Below are 27,464 nucleotides of genomic sequence, written 5' to 3'. Positions count from 1 at the left end.
CTATTTCCTTAGGACCTCTACAAAGGCTTGAGTAAGCTTTGTGTAGGACTAGGCATGGCCATTGAAGAGTCCTGGATCAGCTAGAACCTAAGCATTTTTTTGTGTGTGTAAGACACATTAACCTGCAGGTTTCTACCCTCAAAAATCACCTCATATTCACAATATAAATGCTGGATCTGCCAATTCCATGCACATATCACCTAGGAAAGGTATGAAGGTGGGCAGAGGGGGCCAGGGAGATAGCTCAGTGGAATAAGTGCTTGCCTGGCAAGGTCCTGAGTTCAATCCCTGATACCACCAAAAAAAGGAAGGTGGGCAGAAGGACAGGTTCCCTACTTCTCAAATTAGTCAGCTTCCTTTAGAGATATGCCCAGCTAACAATACCACTTACATCTCCTAAAGGCCACCATCCTCAAAGGAGGACAAGAAATATAGCCCTTGAGCTGAGCACAAAGCTGTTCTACAAAATGCAAATATCTATGGTGTTAGAATTGTTCCTAGTCTTCCCATAAGCTGCTATGTGGAGTCCTCGAGGGTGTGGAAATACCTTGCACTTTAGTCAACTTTTGAGATATTTCAATGTCTAAGAGGTTATCTGGTTGAAAAACGAAGATCTAAACTGCAGACCAGCCCTCCCGCTCTACTCCGTGTGACCTTGAGCAAGCTGTGCCGCGTCTGTTTCATGTTCGGTTTCTGCCCTTGTCACATGGTCTCTGTGAGCATCAACTCCAGCAGGGGAGGCGAGGTCCTCAAAGGTGCCAGTGTGCGTGAGCCCTCAGTGTGGTTCCCCTCAGGACCCATCGCCATCACCGAGAAGTGCAGCCAATGATTAGGGTAAGGAGAGGAGGGAGCAGCATCTCTGGAGTCTCCTCCTTCTGCCTGTTTACACCCTCCCTCGCTTCCAGCAGCCACCCCAGGGACGTCTGGATTTGCAGTCAATTATGTTGTAAGAGTCTGGATGGGTCGGCTTCATTTCATTCACATGCAGCCGTCCGCTCAGGGCTCGCTGAGCCTCCAGAGTCCCCCTCCTTTGCCCCTAACGAGAGTCTGAGTCTCCCAGCCTTGCCTTCTGGGACAGCCTTTCTGCTCTCATCAGATCAACTCCTAAATAAATATTAAATTGTGTCTGGATGTGTTCCCCTGTTCCTTTCAACTCCAACTCAGGCAGTCTCTTCCTTTGCTGGAATCCCCAGCCTGGCAGCGGGGTCCCTGCTGGTGCCTTGAATCTGTGAGAGCAGCAAGACTGTCCACTCAGTATCTGAAATAAAGGAGTTTACATTGACATGAGTCTTTATGCTCCCAGATCTCTGCCTAACATGAATTCCTAAGTTCTCTTCCTTACGCTCTTAGGTACCTTTATGTGAAATTTCATGAGAAATTATTGCCCCTGTTCTTAAAGGTCATTAGCTTCACAGCTGATAATGTGGCAAAAAGGCTTATAGTATGCAAATGATCTTGTCCCCAGGGTGGAGAGACACATCTGTCAAAACCCTTAGGTCCTGACCTATTGTGTGTGGTTGTGGAATTTGTGCACTACGGTTTTCACAACTGACACTTTCTATAGCATGATAGCATCCCTTGTCATTGTACCCTGCACAACCTGACTGCTTGTGGCCATGTCTGGATTGGCTCATCCAACCCTAAGCAGCCTATTTTCTGTACTTAATGCACTATATAAATGTAGCTATTTTCTATGTGTGTCACAGTGTTGAAGTTTAGAAAGCAACATTCTAAATAATGTCAGGGTTCTGCCTTTCTCCATCGCACGTTGATCCTGCCTGCCCTATCCTCCACAGACACCTGGGTGGGGTCTTTCAAAGCAGGCCTGTTATGTTTTCCTAGGTCCACGGAAGAAACCTCTTGTCCATCGACTATGACAGGAATATTCGGACAGAAAAGATCTATGATGATCACCGGAAGTTCACCCTGAGGATCATTTATGACCAGGTGGGCCGCCCCTTCCTCTGGCTCCCCAGCAGTGGGCTGGCAGCCGTCAACGTCTCCTACTTCTTCAACGGGCGCCTGGCCGGCCTCCAACGTGGGGCCATGAGTGAGAGGACAGACATCGACAAGCAGGGCCGCATCGTGTCCCGCATGTTCGCCGACGGGAAGGTGTGGAGCTACTCCTACCTTGACAAGGTGAGTGGCCATGTCCCCATGGTCCCCCAGGGCTTCCTGGCATCTCTGCTGCCTGTCTGGAGCTCACCTGATATTCTTGGCCCTGAGACATTTTAACATCTTTGCTTTGGCTCTGCAAGGGCTCCTCGCGCCCCCACTCTCACTGGAGGGGAAAAATTCTGAAGGAAAATGTTACTCATAGCTCGTCACTATTACCATTAAAAGAAAAAAAAAGTGCTAGACGCTCAGTAATGGCAAAAAAGGATGGATTTTCTGATTTTATTCCAAAAAAAAAAGGTGATGTTGAAGCGGACAGAATCATCCCACTGGCAGCAAGCTAATCATTGCTTATGAATTGGAAACGCAGTGACTCATTTCTGCCTTGCCCTAAATTAAGCCATCAGGCTAGGGAAGTCTGCCTAAGCCTTGAGCCGGCAGAGCAACACCTCCCCCTCGGCCCCTCGGCTCCGCCAGCCAGGGGAATCACTCCATGTCATGTTTGTGTCTGAAAGTGCCAAATTCAAGGCTTCCTGTTACCAAGAGATTAGGGTGGACCAGCAGCAAGAAGAGGTCCCTTGTGGGCACGTCCAGGACTGTCAGAGGCTGCCCCCACCACCCAGTCGCTGGCCAGGGGCCTACACAGCCCGGCCTGTCACATAGGCTTTCCTAAGCACAGCTCCTTTTCTCCTTCCTCACCACTCAGGCATGGTGATGGCAGACAAAGCTGCTGCCCTTGGCAAGACATCTGCACCAGCACTGTCCCCATCACACCACAAAATACTGGCGTGGGCGGCCAGGGGAGGCAGCAGTCCCCTATTTGCTTCTAGTCGATGCCCCTTCTTTCCCAAAGAATGGATGATTCTGGATTACACCTCACAGTAACTTTTGAGTGGAGGGTGTGCTTTCTCTTAGATTTAATTTTTTTTTTCCTTTGTACAGGGTCTCACTATGCAGCCCAGACGCGTAGTGATCCTCCTGTTTTCAGCCTCCCCAGTGCTAGGATTGCAGGAGTGCTCCACCATGTCTGGACTCAGTCACAGGCTCAGTGCACCCGGGCATTGGGGCCAGCGTGGCATGTGGTGCTGGGGATCAAGCCCCAGTCCCTGAGCTTGCCTAAGCAGGCACTTAGTCCACTGAGCTATCTGACTAGCCCTCTCTTAGGCTTAATAAGAGGGAACAAAAAAAAAAAAAATAGTATGAGTGTCACACCCTCTCTGGTTGGGTCAGTGGCAGTTAGTTCTGCCACAGTCTTGGGATTCTTTATTATTGAGCCACAGCAATCTTTGCCCCTCTTCTTGGTCCTGCATACCCTGCACACTGTGAGGTGTAGTCTCACGCCTGTCCCTGTCCCCTGGAAACTTGTTGCCAATGCAGGCTCCCAGGCTTCCCAAAGCTCCCAAATGAGATCAAATATGATTAGTTTAAAAGGTGCTCCTCTAGGCAACCGCCGTGCTCCATCAGAATTGCTATGCCCAGGGACAGGAGTCTGTAATCTCTGGTCTAGCTTGCCGTTTACATGACTTTTAAATTGACATGAGGAGATGGGATAAACTGTCCTGAGTGCCACAGCCAACTCACATGTTTCATTCCCTTTTCCTTCCCCCAGTCCATGGTCCTCCTGCTTCAGAGTCAACGTCAGTACATATTTGAGTATGATTCCTCTGAGCGTCTCCATGCTGTCACCATGCCCAGTGTCGCCCGGCACAGCATGTCCACACACACCTCCATCGGCTACATCCGCAACATTTATAACCCGCCTGAAAGCAACGCTTCAGTCATCTTTGACTACAGCGATGACGGCCGCATCCTGAAGACATCCTTTCTGGGCACTGGACGCCAGGTGTTCTACAAGTATGGAAAACTCTCTAAGCTATCAGAGATTGTCTATGACAGTACTGCTGTCACCTTTGGGTATGATGAGACCACTGGTGTTTTGAAGATGGTCAACCTCCAAAGTGGGGGCTTCTCCTGCACGATCCGATACCGGAAGATTGGCCCTCTGGTGGACAAGCAGATCTACAGGTTCTCAGAGGAAGGCATGATCAATGCCAGGTTTGACTATACCTATCATGACAACAGCTTCCGAATCGCAAGTATCAAACCTGTCATAAGTGAGACACCCCTTCCAGTTGACCTCTATCGCTATGATGAGATTTCTGGCAAAGTGGAACACTTTGGCAAGTTTGGAGTCATCTATTATGACATCAATCAGATCATCACCACTGCTGTGATGACCCTGAGCAAACACTTTGACACCCATGGGCGCATCAAGGAGGTCCAGTATGAGATGTTCCGTTCCCTCATGTACTGGATGACAGTGCAGTATGACAGTATGGGCAGGGTGATCAAGCGGGAGCTAAAACTGGGGCCCTATGCCAACACCACCAAGTACACCTATGACTATGATGGGGACGGGCAGCTGCAGAGCGTGGCCGTCAATGACCGCCCCACCTGGCGCTACAGTTATGACCTCAACGGGAACCTACACTTGCTGAACCCTGGCAATAGTGTGCGCCTCATGCCCTTGCGCTATGACCTGCGGGATCGAATCACCCGACTAGGTGATGTGCAGTACAAAATTGATGACGATGGCTATCTGTGCCAGCGAGGTGCGGACATCTTTGAATACAACTCCAAGGGCCTCCTCACCAAAGCATACAACAAGGCCAGTGGTTGGAGTGTCCAGTACCGCTATGATGGCGTGGGACGGCGTGCGTCTTATAAGACCAACCTGGGCCACCATTTGCAGTACTTCTACTCTGACCTCCACAACCCAACGCGCATCACCCATGTCTACAATCACTCCAACTCAGAAATCACCTCACTGTACTATGACCTCCAGGGTCACCTCTTTGCCATGGAGAGCAGCAGTGGGGAGGAGTACTATGTCGCATCAGATAACACAGGGACACCACTGGCAGTGTTCAGTATCAATGGACTCATGATCAAGCAGTTGCAGTACACAGCCTATGGGGAGATCTACTATGACTCCAACCCTGACTTCCAGATGGTCATTGGCTTCCACGGGGGGCTCTATGACCCCCTAACCAAGCTGGTCCACTTTACTCAGCGTGATTATGATGTGCTGGCAGGACGATGGACCTCCCCGGACTACACCATGTGGAAAAATGTGGGCAAGGAGCCAGCCCCCTTTAACCTATATATGTTCAAGAGCAACAATCCTCTCAGCAACGAGCTGGATTTGAAGAACTACGTGACAGGTAAGGGTTGTGCAGCCTTAGTTGGGCAGTGCCTCCCACGGGGTGGTCATCTTGGTAGACTGATGGGAACTTGGAAGGAAGAGCTGATGTTAAATGGTGGGAGAACACCATGAACCAGTGCAGCTGACAGCAGGACAGTGTCTAGAAAAGTAGAGGGACAGAAAAAAGGGCAGTCACCAGTTCTTTCTGAAGATTTCCTGGCCATTACAAGTTTATTCCACTGAAATATTGTTTATTATAAGACCCATTCCTACCCCAACAGAAGAAGTATGCTTAAGAGATGGAGAAAGAATGGAATTCTAGTATTAGAAAGATCCAGTTCAAATTTTCTGTCTTCCATTTATAAACCAATATCCATCCATCCTTTGACTATACCTATCATGACAACTTCCGGATCGCAAGTATCAAACCTGTCATAAGTGAGACACCCCTTCCAGTTGACCTCTACCACTATGATGAGATTTCTGGTAAAGTGGAACACTTTGGCAAGTTTGGAGTCATCTATTATGACATCAATCAGATCATCACCACTGCTGTGATGACCCTGAGCAAACACTTTGACACTCATGGGAGCATCAGGGAGGTCCAGTATGAGATGTACTAGATGACAGTACAGTATGACAGTATGGGCAGGGTAATCAAGCGGAAGCTAAAACTGGGGCCCTATGCCAACCGCACCAAGTACACCTATGACGAGGAGTGGCAGACTAGCTATGCAATGTCTCTGAGTTCATTTCTTCTATACAAAGGTGCTGGTAAAGCCATTGCATAGATCAATTATGAGAAGTAATCAACTTATATAAGTAAAACTGGCCCCTGGCACTGAGACAGTAGATATTCATGAAATGATATCTGCTTAGGGTACAAACCACTGTCATTCCTAGCAAAGCAATGAGTTAGCACAGGTATTGAGGTGAACCCACTTCCTGACTTCCAGAGGCTTGCCTGTAGAATAGAGAGAGAGACAGAGACAGAGACAGAGAGAATCAGCAATGTTGCAAAGCAAAATTAAGTATGTTCTACTAGATAGGTGCCTGTTTATTTTTCAAAAAGCAGATTCTGGAGATGCAACAGTGAAAAAGACAAACACCTTTCTCTCAAGGGTCTGTGTGTGTTGGCACATGTGTGTGATATGAATCTTAATTTGGAAGACTTGTTACCATGTATCAGAGCCCATGTCCAACTGGGCCTGAAGAAGGAATAGGGTCTAGGTTGGCTCAGACTGAAGGACAAGTCAAAAAGATTAGGAACCTTGAAAAAGAGGGTGAAAGGAGAGCCATAGAGGGCAAATGGTGCTCTTCTCCATGAAAAGTGAGCACTGGTGAAACAAGGTTTCCCTATACATTTGCCCATCCTACCATCCTTCCTTCCATCTACTCATCCTTGTAGTACATACCATACTAGGACTGTCTTACATGTACTAAGTACAAAGGATGCAGTAGGGAGCAGGGCAGAATTCCTGTCCATAGGAAGTGAGCAGAGGAGTCACATGATGATGTAGGGATGGATCCAGAGTGACCAAAGGAGAACCACCTAACCTAGTAATGCACTACATAGAAAAGCAACATTGGAAACCAAACCCTAAGTCCAAGGTCACCCAAGTTCTGGGAAACTCACAGCTTCTGAGTATGGGCCATGTAGGCATCAACACTCAAGCAAGCAGGGCTCACTTGTCCCTCTCCCAAGGCTGAAAGTGAAGCAGCAGCTACCTGGAGCACATGTTGTCCTCAGTGTCTCCCACAGCAGAAACAAACATGAGCCAACAACAGGCTCATGTCATGTGGTGTTTCACTGACAAGTGTCATAGCTTCCAGAGTGACTTTGTGTCCTTGCTAGCAGAAGCATCTAGGACCCTTTGTGCCCAGGGACTATGGCCAGGCTGTCTCCTCTGTCCCTCCTCCCCACATCTCCTCAGGGGACTGTGGATCTCTGCCCCGGGGCTTAGCATGACTTTCGTCTCCCAACCTTCTGCAATTTCAAATTAAAGTGCCTCTCCTGAAATGCACCAAGAGATCAGGTGACAAGTACGATGAAGATACATAAAATAGGATAAGGGATTAGAAAGAGAATGATGGGACATATCGCCCTCATTTAGAGTGATTGCAGAAGGCCTTTCTGAGCAGGTAGCACCTAGGTTTAGACCTTTATGAATTGGAGAGGAAGCAGGGTGAATAGGGAGGCTGCCTGGGTCCATCTCAACCAGAGTGGAGAATCCTGCCCCCTGCAGTGTGCTTCCAGAGGCTTGCTTGGTCCTGGACACCTCAGAATGAGTCAGTTGGAGGCAAATAAAAACCCTAGAGTGGGCTGAGCAGATATTGCTGCTATCAAGACCTACACAAAATCATGCACAGGACACAGTCAACCTCACCACTCCCTCAGCTACCTCCCTGCCGCCCTACAGAAAGAAAACGAAAATTAGCAGGGCTTTCTGAATAGCAAGATGGCTTTCCTCACTCCAGCACTTCCTTCAGTCTCAGTGCATGGGAATCCAATCAATTTGAACTGAGTCCAACCACACTGAATCCTGAAAGCCATTAGGAAAACATCTAAAATGAAGGGTTGTATCCGAGAAGCAGCATGCACACAGCTGCTGCCTGGAGTTGGCCATTGAAGGAAGAGAACCAGGCAGAAGAGGGAGCCAGGCCAGGCCCAGCCCACACCTGGTGCCACCTGTTGACCACGAGATGACCTCTGGCAAGTGAATTGATGCTAAGAACACCAAACCATCCTCCTGTGCTCCAGCGCTGGCTCATTGGTAAACCCCATCTAATTTAGTCTTAATTTGCCACTTAGGAGACTAACAGAGTAGTTGAACTTGCTGCTCACAGTTTAAATGGAAGAGGTAATTAAGATGTAGTTGGGAGGAATGGAAAGAACAGAACCTTCCCTCCTCTCTTGCACCCGGAAAGCTATTGCTGTTTGAAAAGTTCTCTGAATGCAAGTGACAGCTTCCGACACGGGAAGATTTGTGTTTGCCCAGCCAGCATGCAGGTGCAGAGAAAACTGGCCAGAAGATGGGTGACACAGGTACACAAAGACACCCACACTAGGGCCCCAGCACCACTGCCATGAGCAGGTGGAGGGGGAATGAGTGCTTCTCCTCCCACCTATGAACTCTAAAGGAGCCTGCATTTTCAGCTAGTTTTCATAGTTAGTTTTAGCAGGTTGATTGATATATCTGTAATGAAAAGTTATTAGAGGAGAACATGTAAGAGATAGATTGGGGGACAGACTCCTCCTCAAACTGCTATGTCCAAGACCTCAACTGTAGCATCACAGGAAACTCCAAATTCCTGGACCTGCACCCAGCCCCAAGCTCTGCCCTGTCCTAGACCACCTTGGAAACACCGTGTCTGGCCTCAGCAATCACTTGCTGGGAAACTTGGATGAATGCTTTCACCTGTTTCACTCCCTTATAGCACCTGCTCTAGGGCAGTGATGGCACCCCTTCTAGGGACAAGTGCCCAAACTGCAACCCAAAACCACTTCCTCATTGCAAAGTACCGACCCTGCAATTAAACCTGAGTATCCACCGCTCAGCTGATGGGCAACTTGGCCCATGTTCCGACAGGGAGGGCTCTGCAGGCTGCTGTGGCGTGCATGCCACAGGCTCTCCACCACCAACCCAAGGAGCCTGTCACCAGGCTGCACCAGGGACTGCAGAATAACTGTGTCTGCAGTGGAAGACAAGATGAGTAGCCTGAATAGACATTTCTGAATAGGCTTAGGCACAGAAGCAAAATCATGTTAGAAACTTGAAAGGAGAAGAAAAGAAGAAAGCCATATGGAGGAGGAGAAGGGAAAGAAAAAGGTCAATGACGTAAACTATCACTGTTCACAGAGTGATCGCTAAAAGCCCTGTCTCAAAGCCGGGGAGCTCTCCTCTCTCCTCACTGAGGGAATCCTAGACTACAGCAAGAACTCCTTGAAGGACAAAGCTAACGACAGATTGTCCACCAAGGACAAGACTTCTTGGGTTCTCCAGGAGGGTGGGCTTTTTCTAGAATTTTCCTGAAATCTCACATATCCCTGGGGAAGGATGGGGGCATTTGCTTGGGTATCCAGAGGAGGTATTAAATGACACTGAAACACAGATGAGGAAAGTCAGTCCCCTCTCAGTACTTTCTTAATTCTTCCCATTCAGTTGAAGAAAAAGCCCCTGCTTGATGCTGGTGTGTATTAAACACCTCATTAACACTTCTAATCTCCCTTTTCAACAGAGACAGCAGGTCTAAGGCTCCCTCAGTAGCAGGTAACAAAATGGTGCTTTAATTTAATTGCATGACTTTGTTTCCTTTGTGTAAATTTTACAGTTATTGTATGTCTGCAACAAGTGAGCCTACTTTCTCACATACAGGAGGGATGGAGAGTGCCTTTGTAAGTGGATTTCCCTGAGTGCAAAGGCAAATTTGTTTTTCAATCAATCAGTCAATCATAGTACAGGTGATAGATTTTTTTTTTTTTAATTTAGTACAGGGTCTACAAGGTCTCATTGTGTAGATCAGACTCATAGTGATCCTCCTATTTTCAGCCTCCCAAATGCTGGGATTATAGGCACCCACCACCACACCCAGTCTCAATCACCAACTCAGCATGCCCCGGGCGCAGGGCCGGCCTAGCATGCCAGGGATCAAACCCTGACCACTGCACTCTGCCAAAGCAGGCACTTCAGTCCTCAGAGCTATCTGGCCAGCCCTAGTTAGATTTTTTTTTTTTTTTAAATCTTGAAAGGTGACCATAGATATCCAATTGTTACCTCAATTCTCTTAAGAAGGAAAGTTTTGCTGATGGATTTGGTGAGCAGGAGCCAAGTCTGATAGTTGGAAGAACAGAGCTGCCCTCACCCAAGAGGTGAAAAACCACCTGTGGGGCAGCTTTGGGAAGAGCCAGGAGCTCAGTTTGGAGAGGGTGGGTTGGACATGTAATTAGAAATCCCAGTCCGGCGTGCAGGGTGGGGCCACAGCTAGGGATCCTGGAATCCACATCCACGAGCGAGCGAGCACCAGGGCTGAAGCTGGGAAAGGTCACCTTTTCTGTAAATGCAGCTGAGGCTAGGAAGAAATTCACGCAGGAGTCTGGGGCTTTCCCACATTAGGAGGCAAAGAGGAAAGGACAAAAGGAAAGGACAAAAAGCAGCTGTGGTGGGAGAAGAAAACATGAGAGAATGCGGTATCCAGAAAGCCAAGAAAAAGAAGAAAGGCAGGAAGGAATGTTCCCCTTGTCACATGCTTCTGATAGGTTAAGTCACATGAGGTCCTTGACCAGCACGGGACTTGCTTAGCAACATGGAGGTCACTCCTGGCCTCGACAGAGTTGGCTCAGTGCAGTGGAGGCAACAAAAGCCTGATTCAAAAGACAATGGGAAGCTGGGTGGGGTAGTGCATGCCTGTAATCCTAGCATAGAGAGGCTGAGGCAGGAGGATCGCAACGAACTTGAGGCCAGACTGCACTATGTAGATAGCTCAGGGCCAACCTGAACTACAAAGTAAGACTCTATCTGAAAAAAAAAAAAAAAAAGACCACAGGAAGCTGGGACTGGTAGCACGCACTCATAATCCCAGCAGTCAGTAGGCTGAGGTAGGAAGATAACAGCAAGCTTGAGGCCAGCCTGCATTCTGTACTATAGAGTAAGACCCTGTCTTTAAAAAAAAAAAAAAAAGACAATGGGAGGGAAAGAATAGAAAACACTGAGTGTAGAAAATTAGGCAAAGTTTGAGAGATTTTTGTAAAGGGTAAAAAGGAAATAGTATTACTAAAAGGAGTAGTGACCAAAGTGAAAATGTTCCCAGGTATCAGGACCGAGGAGGGAGGAGCCAGCTGATGTGGGTGAGAGGGTGAGAGAGACCTCGAGCCCGGAAGGTGGAGGCACAGCCCGTCAGAACAGGAGGCAGCAGAGCCCGGATGCACACATGGGAGTAGCAGTAGCACCGCCACTGTGATGGGAATTTAGGAGAACCCTCCTCTGGCTGCCCCAGTTTTCTCAGGAAATGGAACAGGGTCACCCACTGGAGGGAAGATGGAAAAGTGGGTGCTGGAGGTTTTCAGAGAGGTGAGGAGACACAGAGCTCCCCAGGAAGGCAGCTGGGTGAATGCGAGGATCAGGCAGGGCAGCAAGATCGGCAGGCAGCCTTTGCTTTGTGGTGAGGGATTCGGAGTGAGCCTGTCTTGTGGTGGTGACTTCCTTCTGCAGTCATTCAGCTGCACAAGGGCAAATGGGATCAGGCGGAAGTTGGGATTTAACCAACACTGGGATCTCACCTGAGGACCAAAAGGAGTGAGAGAAAAGTAGACCCCGGAGGGCAGCGTTCGTGATTGGCCAGGGAGTGTGTACTTGGTAAGAGGAGAGAAAGAACCAGGAAGAAAGTTTTGGACATGTGGAAGGTCCTGGGAGGCAGAGAAGATCAACAGATCATGGGCATTGGGTAAGCTAAGCCTAGTGTGGGGTACACACCTGTAATCCTAGCACTCTGGGGGTCTGAGGTAGGAGTACTGTAAGTTCAAAGCCAGCCCAAACAACTTAGCAGATCCTGTTTCAAGATTAAAAGTCCACAGAAGGAAGAAAGAAAGGAAGAAACTTAGCTCTGTGCAAACACCTTAATATTCAGTACCAGGCTGGCCAAATAGCTCAGTGGATTAAAGCGCCTGCAAGCAGGCGCAGGGGCTGGGGGGTTCAATCCTCAGGCCTGCCTGCCATGCCAGCCCAGCCCCCAGGACGCACTGAGACAGGCAATTGAGACTGGGACTGGTGGCATGCACCTGTAATCCCAGCTGTTAGGAGGCTGTGAACAGGCAGATCACTCTGAGTCTGATCTAGTAGTGAAACCTTGAACACCCTGTGGACCCTTCCTTAAAAAAAATACAAAAAAAAAAAAAATACAGTAACACACACACACACACACACACACACACACACACACAGTAAGCTAGAAAGAGTTGAGGCAGTGGTCAGGGAGGATGGGCATGAAATTGATAATGGGAGAGGAGCCACCATTGTGTACTGGGGATGACAGCATCAGAGTGTGGCTTGAGAGCTGAGTGGGTTGATGAGCATCCAAGGAGCTAAGAGGCCAGGATGCTGGTGAGACCAACTATCTGTCTAAGGAAATCAGTGAAAATTAATTCACATCAGAGGGGCTGGGGAGATAGCTCAGCAGTCTAAGCACCTGCCTGACAAGTGCAAGGACCTGAGATCGATCTTCAGTATCAGATGCTGTGCCAGCCTGGGAACCCTGGGAACACTGTGCTGGCCTGGAAACCGGGTGTGGTGGTGCACGCCTATAATCCCAGTGCTAGGGAGGCTGAGACAGGAGAATCACTATGAGGCTGAACTGCGTAATGAGACCCTGTATCAAATTAAAAAACATATAAATAAATAAACATCAGAGATGAAGGGCTCACAGTAGCTTCAAAAGCTTCAGTTGCATGGCCCAAGTGTCACCAATGACCACAGCAAGGGTCATGACACTGCCAGGTCCAGTGGCCCCTGAGGAATATGCAAGGAGATCAGTGTTCTCAGGGGAGAGAGAATTTCAGAGAAAACACTGAAGTCAGGAAGCAAAGTGCAGCGCACCCAGTGGAAGCATTTTAAACCCTAGGGAGAGGCAGAGATGGGGCAGCAAAGGGAGGGGTGCACAGCATGACCTCCGGGGTGCATGTCAACAGTGGGAACGTAATGAGGTCAGCTCTAGGCCCCGGGCAGTGATGTTGGTGAAGGTGCAGATGTTCAGGGACTGCACATCCAGGCCTCTCCTCACCTCCACAGGGATCCCAGGAGGCCTGGGTGGGGCTGCCTTACTCTGAGACATCTTACCTAGACCAGTTAGGGGAGCTGTGTGGGGCAGGTGGTACATCTCCCACTGGGAGGGACTTGACCTTGCCCTGAGGGCATCCAACTCTGAGCATGCAGAGCTCTCTTTGGAGAGCAGGAGACCTGGAGAAATGGGCTTCGAGAGCCTGAAAACTGCATCCCTTCATTTCCAACCCTTGAGATCACACCTTATGCTGAGCCAGCATGGTGCAGCAGCCTCTGCCCTACACCCTACTCAGGGATAGTAGTCACCATGGATCTTTCCAATGTTATCTTCTAACATCTGGCCTGGCCCAGAATAGATACTCCTTTAAAGACCTGGCACAGGAAGGAGTTCATGCTAATTACATGATCCACATGCCGGGCACTGTAATAAGTCCTTAGCGTGGGTTTTCTCCCTTGGTCCAACCCAATGCCATTGATCCCAGTTCATCTCTGAGAAGCCTGAGGCTTAGGGAGGGCCAGGAACTTAGAGTCCCACAGCCAGCAGACCTGAAGCCAGATGTGTCACTAGCCTTCTCAGTCATGACAGGGCAGGTCTCTGTTGGTCAAGCAGAGAAGGGACCTTTGGGTCCAAATCCACGAAACCTTCATTGTCTTCCTGTCTCTCCCTCCCTTTGGACCCATACCCAACCACACATTTTATTCTCTCGCTCTTAAGCTCCACTGCAGCTTTCCATCCATCCTGATGTCAGAAATCTTTATTTTTGTTCCCACAATAGATGTGAAAAGCTGGCTCGTGATGTTTGGATTTCAGCTTAGCAACATAATTCCTGGCTTCCCAAGAGCCAAAATGTACTTTGTGCCTCCTCCCTATGAACTGTCAGAGAGTCAGGCGAGTGAGAACGGACAGGTAAGTGGAGGTTCTCGCCAAGAACTCAGGAACTGTCATTGGCCCCTCTCACAAACAGAACCATGTGGGAGCCACGTGGGTGTCCATGGAAAAAACACTGGGGCTGGGTATAAAAGGTGCAGGTGACATTGGGACTTCCCAGGAAAGCGAATGCCAGTGCTGCCATCTGTCCTCTGCAGTGCGTATTTCTTCCCAGCTTCGATTATTACCTTAATTGCACATCATTATCTGTCCAGTATATACCCCTGAGTCACTCCTTGATTAACAACAGTGCAGAGAAATCTAGCAGCAACCTACCATCTGCACTGCCTATAAGATCATAACCCTTTCAGCTTTTATGGGATGTAATAAAACTGTGCTTTGCAGTTTCTGTCCCATTAAAGAACATTTTTATGCCCCACATAAAACCTTGGTGCTTTATGGCCCAAATGTACACAGATTGAGTTTGGGGAACCTAATTTGTACTTGGGTGTTTCTGTGATGACCGAAGGGTGGTCAGTCCCAGTCCGGGCGCAGCTGAGACCTCGCTGCATAGGGTGGGAGGGGCGGGCACCTGCGCTCAGCTAGCCCAGGCTGCAGAGCCCTTGCTCGGCGCCATAAAAGTCTGCGAGGTCTCAGCTGCTGTGAATAATTGTCCAGATTGTGTAACTATAGAGAGGCAAAGAGGAGCTGCTGGGTAATTGAGAGCAGCATTCTCTCAGTCCTGCCCCTTGGGGACCACTCAGTGGATGAATAGCCATCATTTCTTTCATTTATCTAAGTGCCGTTACCTCCCCAGCACAGCCTCTTCCATTATCCCAGCCTGTCCCCCAACCACCAATTGAGACAAGTTGTCATTTGTGAGGGAGGGCTCAAGGCCAAGGAGATAATGGTAATTTCACCCCCTCCGCAGAACCAGGCTGGGATCCAAAGCTACTGCCTCCAAGCCGGGGGACATTTCCTCTGGCCCTTGAAGCCTGGATCTCACAGCCCGGTGCTCCTCAAACATCCGTGTGCACACAGATCCCCTCGAGTGCCTTGTTAACATGCAGCCTCTGGCTTCAACGCTCTGGAGTGAGGCCTGAGACGCCGCTTCACTCACAGGGCGGGCACCGGTAACCCATGCACTGCTGGCCTGGCCGTTCTTGGAGCCTTAACCCAATAGCCTTGGGCTCAGAGCCACCCCCGTTACTGAAGCGGGGTTCATGGCTGCTCAAACAGACCCCTGCCCCTCAAGCCAGCCTCACCTGTGTCTGGAGTGTGCAGGGCAGCAGCCATGCCACATGTGCGCAGCGACTGCACCAGCCCAGCAAGCCTGTGAGTGCTGGTCCAGTTGCAGACTCAGGCGAGGTGGCGCCCCTCCCCTACCGACTGTTAATGGCACCAGTGCAAGGACAGGCCACTTAGCAGAGCGTTGGCCAGAGGGCAGCCTGACCTGGACCCAGAAGGGAGAACCATGTTCTGGGTGCACAGGGTGCACTGGCCCGGGCACAGGAGCTTCAAGGGATTCTCTCTGTCCCTCCCTCCCTCCCTCCCTCCCTCCAGCTGACCTGCCCAGCCTTCAGCACTCTCAGCGTTCTCTGTTTTCTTCCTTGCACAGCTCATTACCGGCGTCCAGCAGACCACGGAGAGGCACAATCAAGCTTTCCTGGCTCTGGAAGGGCAGGTCATTTCCAAAAAGCTCCACGCCAGCATCCGAGAAAAAGCAGGCCACTGGTTCGCCACCACCACGCCCATCATTGGCAAAGGCATCATGTTTGCCATCAAAGAAGGGCGGGTGAGCACCGGTGTCTCCAGCATCGCCAGCGAGGACAGCCGCAAGGTGGCGTCCGTGCTGAACAACGCCTACTATCTGGACAAGATGCACTACAGCATCGAGGGCAAGGACACCCACTACTTCGTGAAGATCGGCTCTGCGGATGGCGACCTGCTCACGCTGGGCACCACCATCGGCCGCAAGGTGCTGGAGAGTGGCGTGAACGTGACCGTGTCGCAGCCCACGCTGCTGGTCAACGGCAGGACTCGAAGGTTCACCAATATTGAATTCCAGTACTCCACACTGCTGCTCAGCATCCGCTACGGTCTGACCCCCGACACCCTGGATGAAGAGAAGGCCCGAGTCTTGGACCAGGCGCGACAGAGGGCCCTGAGCACGGCCTGGGCCAAGGAACAGCAGAAGGCCAGGGACGGGCGCGAGGGCAGCCGCCTGTGGACTGAAGGCGAGAAGCAGCAGCTCCTGAGCACGGGGCGCGTGCAAGGCTACGAGGGCTACTACGTGCTTCCGGTGGAGCAGTACCCAGAGCTCGCAGACAGTAGCAGCAACATCCAGTTCTTAAGACAGAATGAGATGGGCAGGAGGTAACAAAATAATCTGCTGCCATTCCTTGGCTGGATGGCTCAGCAGGCGTGACTGTGATCTCCTCTCCTAAGGAGACGAAGACCTAATAGGGGCACTGAGCTGGGCTGCTTTAGGATTCCAAGTGGCAAGAAAGCTCACATTTTTTGAGTTCCAATGCTACTGTCCAAGCTAGAAGTCCCTCATCCTGAAGTAGACTAAAGCCTGGCTGCGAATTCTGAGGAAATCAACACACACGGATGAGGGAATGAACAAACACACAAAATGTTCCGAGTTCCCCTCAAATATGACCCACTTGTTCTGGGTCTAACGCAGCAAAGAGACGCGAAATATCCGCAAGAAACAGAAGAACGGGAAAAACAGGAAAAAAAAAAAAAAAAGCAAGCAAACCAACAAAACAAACACACCAACCGCAAAACAAAGAAATGAAGACGAGAAGGCCTCATCTCCTATTACCTCACCCATTCACACGTGAGCGACACAGGGACATTCACAGGGCCGGCGTCGTCAGACCAGCTGAGGACAGCGATTCAGACTGCTTGTTGGACGTATCCGTCCAACGTTTTCCTTTAAGCAAATACAGGTGCATTGAAAAAAACACGACTTTGGGGGTGATTTGTGCGTAGCGCCTGGGGAGGGGGGGCATAAAAGTGGAGGAGTGAACACTGGAAATACTTTGTAAAGAAAAAGAAAAACAAGAAAAAAAAATTCCTATCAAAAGTCAAAGAGAAATAATACCGCCCAGCACTTACCTCTCAGGTCTCCCCTGAGTCTGGCCTGAGCTAACTTATTTGAGCGCAGAGTGTAAAATTTAATTCACAATGGTGGCTATACTCACTACAGATCAATTTCATACTCTTTTGTCTTTGGAGATTCCATTGTGGACAGTCATCCGCAGTTACAGGGTGTAGTCTGTTTAGATTCCGTAGTTCGTGGGTATCAGTTGCGGTAGAGGTGCGGCATTGTGACCCTGTTGCTACAGGTACCACTTCCGGTCACCCTGTACATACATCCGCCGCAAGGCACAATCACTGTTTCAGATTTAAAATTATTAGTGTGTTTGTTTGGTCCAGAAACTGAGACAATCACATGACAGTCACCACAAGGAGAGAAAAAAATAAAAAATAAAAACAAAAAAATTTTAAAAACAAAAAAACAAAAAACAAAACAAAAAAAAGTCTAATAAGAACTTTGGTACAGGAACTTTTTTGTAATATACATGTATGAATTGTTCATCGAGTTTTTATATTAATTTTAATTTGCTGCTAAGCAAAGACTAGGGACAGGCAAAGATAATTTATGGCAAAGTGTTTAAATTGTTTATACATAAATAAAGTCTCTAAAACTCCTGTGGACATTGGTCTTCTGTGGAAATGCTTTGGGACGGGCAAAAGGCCGTGGGCAGGTGGGCAGGGGCAGCGGCCACATCTCACCCCCAACTGAATGAGGGGCACCCTGATATTTGGGGTTTCAGATTTGTTCAGGGCTGGGGAGATAGCTCAGCGGCACAGGCACCTGCCTGGCAAGTGCAAGGTCCTGAGTTCGATTCTCAGTACAATCAACAACAAAGATTTGTTCAGAGAGTTTGGAATACCTGCACATAGGTAACAGAGCCTAAGGGTACATTTTATGCAAAAAAAAAAAAATGTGCAAGAAAAATGACGTACAATTTTCCGCTGGGAGTCTCATGCCAGCCCTCAAAACTTGAGGCATTTCAGATTTCAGATTTCGGGGTTGGTAGTGCTCAGGCTGCACCGTGAATATGTGGCGGAGCTCGGGCAGGATGTCAGGGCGCTGGCTCTGGGGAATTCTCTCTGCGCGCCTGCGGCGCCCTCTGGTGGCCAGGAGGTGGGAGCTTGGCGTGGGCAGCGGTGGGATCCCTGCTGGGGGCCTACGGCGCGCTCACCGCAGCACATTCACCACCCTGGGAGATTCGCGGGAATTTACGAGCTCTGTGTGTTCATATGTTCTTCCAGGCCACACCCGTTTACTCCACGACTTTTGCACGTTGGGGGCAACCCAGGCCCGCAGAGGGCTTTTATTATGCCGGAGCGTTTGCTGTGCCTACTTCCTGTAGCACAGACCTGAGGGTGCGGCCGGCCTGGGGCGCGCAAGGTGAGTGCGCGCAGCTCTGCAGTGGCCTCGCGAAACTCACGGCAGGAGGATACCCAGTAGGCAAAGAATGACACCAAGGGACAGTGACAGGGTGTCCAGTGACAGGAAGGAGAAAAGTAACCCTGGTACTGTGACTCGGGCCAAGGAGGTTGCAGAAATCGCTCCGTCTCAGAGCGTAGCAGGCGCCAGACAGGAGAAGGAAGAGCATTCCAGATGCACTGGACTGGAGGAAGGGTTCTTTTCAAAATTAAAAGTAATAGTGGGGAGGGGAAGTAGCTCAGCAGTCTACACATCTGCCTGGCAAGCGCAAGAGCACGGGTTCGATCCCCAGTACCGCATGCCTGGGGCCCATCAAGCCGGCCACTGAGATAGGGCATGGTGGCTCACGCCTATAAGGCCAGCACTGGAGAGGATGAAGACGGAAGGATAACTATGAATCCGAGCTGCGTAGTGAGACCCTCTACCAAACACATAAATTTTTATAAAGAAACTGAAGGGTGCCCACTCAGACCAATAATCTCAGCATTCAAGAGGCTGAGGCAGATCCCAGGACTCGGGAGACTGAGGCAGGAGGATTCTTGCAAGTTCGAGACCAACCTGGGCTGCAAAGTGAGCTCAAGGCCAGCCTGAACTGCATAGCGAGACCTTGTCTCAAAACGAAAAAGACTTTTTTAAAAAGGGGCGCCGACGCAAGGGCATCACTGCAAGTTTGAGGCCAGTCTCTGCTACAAAGTGAGTTCAAGGCCAGCCTGGTACAGAGCAAGGCCCTGACTCAGGACAAATAGATAAATGCAACAGGAAAATTAATAAACAAGGTCTCCAGGTGCTACATGGAGAGCAGGTGAGACGAAGGACGAGTACCGCGTGCCTGGGGCCCACCATGAGGTGACGTGGCCACGCATGAGGGAGCAAGGTAACTACAGCTTCAGAGGAAGAATCCGAGGTAAGCGGGGCAGACTGAGGCCGAGGATGAGCTGCCATTACGGGTTCACTTTTCAGGTAAGGAAACTGCACCCAGGTAAGTGGTGGGGTTGTGTTTAAGCCCAGCTGGGTCCAATTTCAAAACTTCCGGAAGGCCAGGCCAGTAAGGGCCTGGCTTTTCAATGGTAACAAGTGGCCTGCTGTGGCTCTGGTCTGTCACCAGCGCGGGAGCTAAGGTGAGGACAGGCGGTCGAGCAGGCCAGCAGCACCTATGAGTGCCTTAGCTTGCCCTGTGTGCTGTCCAGGAGGCTGCGGCAGGAGGCGGCACCTCCTCCTGGGGGCTCTGGGCAGCACCTTCTGCGGGTCAGGCAGCCTGCTTCCACGCATGGAGGAGTGTTGGGAGCTTCCCGGAATCACAGCCAGCCTCACTGGCTTCCAGTAGGGCAGGGGCTGCAAGGCCACCCAGCCTCTGAGTGGCAGGTGTGCCAAAAGGGACCACACAATGTCAGCGGGGTGTGAGGTCACCGCAGGTTTTCTGCTGCACCCAGGACCTCCACCACACACCATATAAACACGCTTCCACAGCATGGGAGAAGGAAGCCACTTCTGCAGACTCCTCTCCTGCCTTCCTCAGGCCAGCCCTAGAGTGACCAGGACCACTGACTGCCAGGATTGCGGCAAAAAAGTCACACAGCCCTGAGGCTCACTAATCCCATGCACTCTCGTGGGTATGGAGGCACACGCCTAGAACCCTAGCTCCTCAGGAGACTGACGCGGGAGGATCGTTAGGAGTCTGAGACCAGCCTGGGCTACAAAGTGAACTCAAAGCCGGCCTGAACTATATATAGGGAGACCCTGACTCAAAAAGACCAAGCAGGGCTGGGGAAATAGCTCCTCGGTCTAAGCGCCTGCCTGGCAAGCACAAAGACCTCGGTTTGATCTTTGGTACTGCATTGCCCTGCGAGCCGGGCTGACCGTGGAAACTGGGCATGGTGATGCAGGCCTACAATCCCAGCGCTGGGGAGGCTGAGACAGGAAGATTAGTATGAGTCCAAGCTGCATTAGCGAGTCCCTGTACCAAATAAATAATAAAAGACTAAAAAAAGAAACTGTTTAAAGACAAAGCAACAACAAAAATACCTGTGATTCCTGGAGCAGGCTATGAGATCCACCCAAGGTTTTTCTCACTCATACAAGAGTCCACTGGAGGTCAGGGCTGAGGACAGACCCTGTGACTAAGAAGTATCAGCGGCATGTGGTAAGTACTTAATACGATATCTGGTTTTATTCATTCATTCATTCATTTTGTCCTTTTGAGACTGCGTCTTGCTATGCACCACAGGCTGGCCTTGAGCTCACTTTGTAGCCCAAGCTGGTCTCGAACACACAATGATCCTCCTGCCTCAGCCTCCGGGGAGCTGAGATTACAGGCGCATTCCACCACTCCCGGCTTGTTTTTCTTATTTTTAAATCTTTGCTCCAAGCACAAATTTTACCTGAGTGGAAAGTGAGGCAGGAGCTTCTGGCTCAGGGAGAGATTTGAGCGCAGGCGCTGGCAGCGTGGCGAGACCCTTCCCTCCCGTCCTCCCCCTCCTCTCCCCCTCCCCCTCCTGCTGTGCCCCCAGCTTCCCTGCACCTGGACGCGAGCCAGGACTAAGCTGCCGTGTGCAAGGTCCGGGGCTGCGCCCACGAGGCGTCTGGCGGGGACCTTGAGCTCCCGCGGGCTCCGCGTCCCAGCCACGGGGCCGGCTCTGTCCCAGCACCGTCAGAAGCGAAGACTAAAAGAGAAAGCGAGGTCAGAAGTCCCACGGGGCGCGTGCGAGACAGCTCGCAGCCGAGCCGCACATGGTGGCCGGGGCGTAGGGGCCAAAGGACGGCCAGGGCGAAACCGGGAGTCCGCCCAAGGCATCGGAGCCCCAGCCGGGCGCGCCCGTCCCCCGCGCGGCCCGGCCCGCTGTCCGCCCGCCCTGTGCAGTCTGCGCTGGTCCCCCAAAGCCCCACATCCCGAGCCGAGACCCTCCCGGTGAGTGTTGGGTTTGCTATATGGCCACCAGATGGCGGCCGTTCCCAGCAAATCTCCCGCGGATGGCGACAGCCAGCTGGCCGCAAGAGGCTGCAAGGAAGCCCAGGGCCGGCAGGGGGCGCTCCCGAGAGCGACCCAGCATGAGCTCGGGAAGGGGGACGTGAGGGCCAGGGGGAGGGTCTGAAGGCGGATCAACGGTTTCCCGCTAGGGCTTGTTCCCACGTATTCTCTCCTCGTATCCTCCGCCTGCCTCACCCTCACTTTTTCTCAGATGAACTGGCCTCCCATACAAGAGGTAGCATCAGGAAGCACGGACAAAAATAAGATAGGGAAAGCACTTAGCAATAAATAAGTGCATATTTGAGAGGTAAACTGTCATTTAAAAGAAAAAAAAACCTACATGTTGGGGATATGGTTTCTGGAGGAGCAGAACATTCCTTTACATCCCAGCTGCAGCCAGGTGTGGCGGTATATGCCTGGCCCTGCCCAGCTGGCTGCACTTTCGGATTCCATCAGGAGCACCCCCCCTCCACCCCCTGCCCAATACTAGGGATTGAGCCCAGGACCTTTGCACTGAGTTACGTGCGTCCCCAGCCTTTTAATTTTATCTAAGACAGCATCTCCCTCAATTGCCAGACTGGACTGGAACTTGCCATCTTCCTGCCTCAGCCTCCCAGGGTGCTGGGGGTGTGGGAGAGCACCACCACACCCAGAAGCCAGCCACGGTCCTGCGCATGCTCTGTCCCCTCTCCCTCTCGGCCCTTCTGCCTTCTGAGCCAGTTCCGGTGATAGCTAGACTTACGCATTCACAAAGCTTTCACTCACTCTGCAAATTTTATTTGAACTTCCCACCCCAAGCCAACTGTTCCAAGCAGATTCGGAACCTGAGGCGTAGGGAGGTCATCAAATCCGACAACTGGACAGGCCTTCCTATGTGGCTGGGAATTCTTTTCAGACACCCATTCTGCTGTTTCCGCTCCAAGGCCTCACCCTGAGCAAACTCTTAACTTGGTCTTTTCTCCATCAAACAAGCAGATTTCATTCTGTGGCAGTCTGCCCCATTGGCAGTCCACCCCGTGTTTCTTGAACACCTATTGTGCAGAAGTTTGGGGAGAGGAGGGAGACGAGAATGGACCTATCTCCAGGCCCCATGCAACTTTTCTGTATTAACTGGGAGACTTGCAGTGCTCAGAAACAGGAGCTCCATGCCCTAGGGCGTCAGCTGTGAGTAACTGCAGAAGGGCTTGGATTCAGGAACTTCAAGGGTGTCCACAGCTGCTATCCTGTCTCTGTGGTCTCACCCCGGGGTTTACTCCTCATGTGACAGAGATGGCTGCCAGCACCCCTCAACCTATATCCTTTCAGCACTGGTGGGAACAGCAGAGACACCACACACATACACACACACACACACACACACACACACACAACCATTGTTCAGAGACCTTAGATTGGCCCCAGCCCACCAACCCTTCCAGGGGGCTATAAACAGTGTTTTCCCCAGGGGAGGTGACTGCCCAGATGCGTGTTAGCAGTTGCTCCAGTACCCACTGGGGTTGTACATTTGTCCATCTGCCCCTAAGCAGTGCCTGGCACATGCCAGGAACTGGGGGCACAGGATGAGAGATACCCTGCCACAGAGAAGGCAACAGGGAGGCCAGGCGGTAGGGAGAGGCAGCGGGTGCATTTAGCTCAGAGGACCAGGAGGTTCTCCCCTAGTGCCTGGGAAGACACAGCTTGAGCCTGAGTCACCTTGGAGTCAGCAGCCCTTGGGGGCCTCCCGCTGGCTTGGAGCCAGCACCCAGGGGCCAGCGGGCAGGAAGCTGGATCCCATGCTGCCCCTCCCCGCTGGCAAGCTGCATCCTTGCTCGCATCCTTGTTCGCTTGCCGTGCAGGGGCAGGGCTGAGGCTGCATTAACCATAGACAGCAGATGTAAGTCTGCCCTGGCCTCTGCCAAGGAGACACCAGCTGTACCTGGCCCACCACACCTAGGCGTGGCACCCTCAGATACTGCCCAAGGTCCCTTTGGAAGGTGGCACTGCCCCACCAAAGATGGTCACTCTCATGTGCCCTCCTCCAACCCCTTTACCCTCATCCTCACCAGCTATCAGGCTCCAAAAAGGGAAAGGCCCTGTGTCCTGGTTAGGCAGACTGATTTACTCCACCTCATCTGGAGAGCAGCAACTCCCAAGCCAGGGTTCTGGGTCCACCCAGATTCACTGCCTCTTCCAGGCTGTAGCACCCAGGGGCTGTCGCATGGGTGAGACTGAGCTAAGTGAGGAGAGAGTCTACTGCCACCCTCCCGGCTCCTCCTGCCAGCCATGGACCTGTGCATCAGGCTGTGCTCTGAGCTGAGCTCTCCTAAGCCAGAGCAGGCTTGTCCACAGCCAGGAACAGTCCTGTGAGTGGCAGAGCAAAGTGACAGGTGGAAAGGAGCCTGGGGACTTCCAGGCAACCCCCTCCCCCATGACCAGGAAAAGGATGCTAGGGCCCAAGATGACACAAGATAATGTTTAATTTCCTCCTTAAAATCCCATCCCTGTGTCAAGGTTGATCACACTCCCTCGAACAGTTCTCTCGGTAGTAACTGTAGATGCTCAAATCATGTTCTCTGGGCAGGTGCTGGAGGTACAGCCAGGAACTCAGCCATCTTTAGAGGGATGATGCACTGGTACCTGTCAGCCCCCAACTGGTGAGTCTTTGAGGGCTGTGTGGAGGGGCGCTGTTCTCAGGAGCACAAGTCTGCCAGGTTGGCCACCTTCCTATACTCAGCATGGAAGCCCCATTGGCCACGGGGGTGTGGGGAGTGGGGAGAAAGGAGATGGCCCTGGGATGCCGAGGGGGCCCAGGAACACGGTGCAGATGGTGCTGTCAGGCAGGGTGTGATGTGCAGGGTGCACGTCGGATTACAACACACATTAGACCTTGTTGGAGTGCATAGGAACACATGTGTGCCTGGGTGGCACTGGTCTGCACACGTGTGTGTGTGTGTGTGTGTGTGTGTGTGTGTTTGTATGTGAGGGAGAGAGAGAGAGAGATGTGGCAAGCAGGGAGGTTATTTCACAGAGCTGGCACTGCGGAGGGGTCCACAGGTACAGAGACACCAAGTATGAACAAAGGGGAGATTTGGTGTGAAAGGGAGGGGCACACTGGGGCAGAGGTGCGCCTGGGGTGTAAGTGGTGGAAATGCTGGAGGAGAGCGAAAGTGCAGTACTATACTTGGCTAGCACAACGGAGCACCCAGGTTCTGGGGGAGGCTCTGTCCAGTCCCACAGGCACCTGCGCCTCTCTCTGCACTGGAGCCAGGGACACTTGGAGGGGGTGGGTATTGCAGCCCTACAGAAGGCCGCTTCTAGTCTCGCCATGTTGACTTGTGAGGGCAGGACCAGCATGGATCTGAAGGGCTTTGCCACATGCTGCTTTCCAGCATGCGCTATGCCACCAAGGACTTGTGTTTGAGCCCCGTTCTGCCACAAACCTGGGGCACATCTGAAGGTCCCTGACCCAGTGTGCTCATGATCAGAAGGGGGAGCAGGAATGCTACTGAGGGCAAAGCACATGCGCGGAGGTGGCACATCCCCAGGTACAGCTGTGTGCGCTCTAAGAGCAGACGCCCCAGCTCAGACATCCCTCGTGGCAGAAGTGAAGCCCCACACATCAGAAAGGGACACGCAGTTCAGAAGCAGGGTGCTTGCACGGCGTGCTCAAGGTCTTGGGTTCTATCCCCAGCACTATAAAACAGAAAAGAAATGAGATTCCCATTCTGAGCACATCCTGGCCAAGTGTTGGCGTGCATTCCTGTAATTCCAGCCCTCTGGGAAACTGAGGCAGGAGGATCACAATTTCAAGCTCAGCCTGGGCACCTCGGCCACTTCGCAGGACCCTGTGTCAACATATAGCATGTCAGCAAGGGCTGGGGAGAGAGCTCAGGGTGAAAGCCCTGGGTTTGAGCCCAGCCCTGGAGGGAGCGGGTGGGGCAGAGGTGGATCCTGTGGATGGAAAAGCTCTCAGGCAGACTAAAGCCCTGAGGATGAGGGAAGCCCTTTGCCCCCAAGAACCAGCACAGGCTGCACCCCACCACAGCCCACACTCAGCCCCAGACCCCCTCTGCTGGAGTTCATACCTGCCTGTGTGCAAGACCCACGTGTGTGCCTCTCGCCAGCTCTGTGTCCAGTGACCTCACACTGGTAGTTTGACATCAGCCGCATTTACACCTTGGGAATTGGCATACTTCCACAAGATCACAAACTTCGGAGTGGGGGAAATACAGAAGAGAATATGAATGTCACAGCCCCTGCGCAGAGGAGGGAAGAGTAAGGAGGGCTGTAGGTAAAAGCTGTCTCTGTTGAGCTCAAGGACATGAGCACTTTGACAGCCAAGGGTGGGGAGCTCAGACTCGGCACCCCCGGAACAAACAAAAACGAAACCATGTGGTAGAAGCAGCAACAGAACATTTTCTACATTTTTCCAGAGTGAGGGTGCATGTGACCAGCTTCCATGGAGACTATTTGGGACACAGTGTGAGCTGTCTGCCCCTTACAGGGGTACAGAACTCCTTCAGGATGGTGGTGCCAGCAGAAAGGAAAACCTGGGGCAAAGTCACACCCCCTGGCCTCCAGTGTCTGGCTAGACAGAGACACAAAGGCCTGGCCACCTGATCCTGGGAGTGGTGGCTCTGAGGACTCCTCTCACTGCTACAGTGCCGCAGCCCAGGTCTCCCCTGTCCAGTCCCACCTGCTTCCTTCCCTGCCTGTGCTGCTAACAGCCCTGAGAAAATCCTGCACACAGCCCAGCTGAGGCCTCCACACACATCTGCTGCTCTCCCACACAGGGAAGGGGACGTATGCTGCGGACTGCATCCACCACATTGCTGTCTTCAAGATGGGGTGGAGGTTGTAGCATGCTGGGGACCCAGGTGGAGGCAAGTCAGGCAGGGTGTGCCTACAGAGTAGGTGTGACACTCTGCACTGGGCTAGTCGGCAGGGTTCCAGTCATCTATGATAGGGCAGGGCGGGTGGGGAGAAAGATAATAAGGTAGGGGTGTGTGTGTGTGTGTGTGTGTGTGTGAGAGAGAGAGAGAGAGAGAGAGAGAGACAGAGACAGAGACAGAGACAGAGACAGAGAGAGAGCGAGTGCTGGCATCTGGGTTGCAGGCTGGTGTTCCAGTGGACAGGCAAACAGGAGAGAAAAGAAACACACCTGCTTTTTGGAGTCAGCAACACGCAGGATCTATGCAGCAGTTGCCAACTGCTATATGGACTACGTAGAAGTCTGAGTGTGCAGGCGCCCACCCACTCTCTCCCTTCAGGCATAGAACATGTGCGCTCTGAAAAACACAGCCCACAGTGCAGCTCCTGCTTCTTGAGTGAAGATGGAAGCAATGTAGCCCAGATGTGCTTTAATGGAAGAACTGACACTAAACAGTCTGTCTCAGCCCCTGTCATACCTAAATCCCAGCCTCTGGCTCTGTTGCTGACTGACAGAGTTCACCAAGCACATTCATTCAAGGGCCAGTGAGATAGCTCAGTGGACTAAGTGCCTGCTTAGGCAACTGCAGGGACCCGGGTTCAATCCCCGGCACTACATGCACATTGAGCTGGCCACCAAGTCTAGGCATAGTAGGACACACCTGTAATCCCAGTGCTGGGGAGGCTAAAAACAGGAGGATCACTCTGAGTGCAATCTGTGTAGTGAGACCCTGTACCAAATACATTAAAAAATTAAAATATATATATATATGTATATATATATATATATCATATTCATTCATTTATCAAAGACCCATGGTGAGGGGTGCTCGGCACCTGACTCCCATGCAGCCTGTCTTTTTTCACCCTTAGGCTCATGCTACATCTACCTGGCCTATTGTGCATCATAGAGGGACCACCTGGCCTATTGTGCATCATAGAGGGACCACCTGGCCTATTGTGCATCATAGAGGGACCACCTGGCCTATTGTGCATCATAGAGGGACCGGCTGGGGGCCCGGATGCAGGCACTGGGTGGCTTCAGACCTAGTGCATGCAGCCCTCCCTTTCCCATCTCTCTGGCTCAGAAGCCGTTTGTGATC

At 51.6% G+C, this 27,464-nt stretch overlaps 1 protein-coding gene across 7 annotated transcripts in view; it reads left to right on the top strand.

Annotated features, from left to right (window-relative positions):
• Nucleotides 1–17,689, top strand: part of Tenm2 (teneurin transmembrane protein 2) — a 935,290-nt gene extending 917,601 nt beyond the window's left edge. For 5 of the 7 annotated variants that reach the window (XM_004637049.2, XM_004637047.2, XM_004637046.2 and 2 more), the window contains 4 exons: nt 1,843–2,139; nt 3,725–5,339; nt 13,869–13,999; nt 15,579–16,703. In XM_004637049.2, coding sequence (XP_004637106.1) covers nt 1,843–2,139; nt 3,725–5,339; nt 13,869–13,999; nt 15,579–16,340 — 2,805 coding nt within the window. In that variant the 3' untranslated portion in view covers nt 16,341–16,703. Of the gene's footprint in view, nt 1–1,842; nt 2,140–3,724; nt 5,340–13,868; nt 14,000–15,578 lie in introns of all 7 variants that reach the window. The other 2 variants (XM_004637050.3, XM_004637048.2) reach the window with 2 other exon arrangements.
• Nucleotides 17,690–27,464: the final 9,775 nt, after the last annotated feature.

The sequence above is a fragment of the Octodon degus genome, unplaced genomic scaffold (genome assembly GCF_000260255.1).
Source record: "Octodon degus isolate 3935 unplaced genomic scaffold, OctDeg1.0 scaffold00085, whole genome shotgun sequence".
NCBI lineage: Eukaryota > Metazoa > Chordata > Mammalia > Rodentia > Octodontidae > Octodon > Octodon degus.
This window is presented reverse-complemented; position numbering and strand designations above follow the sequence as displayed.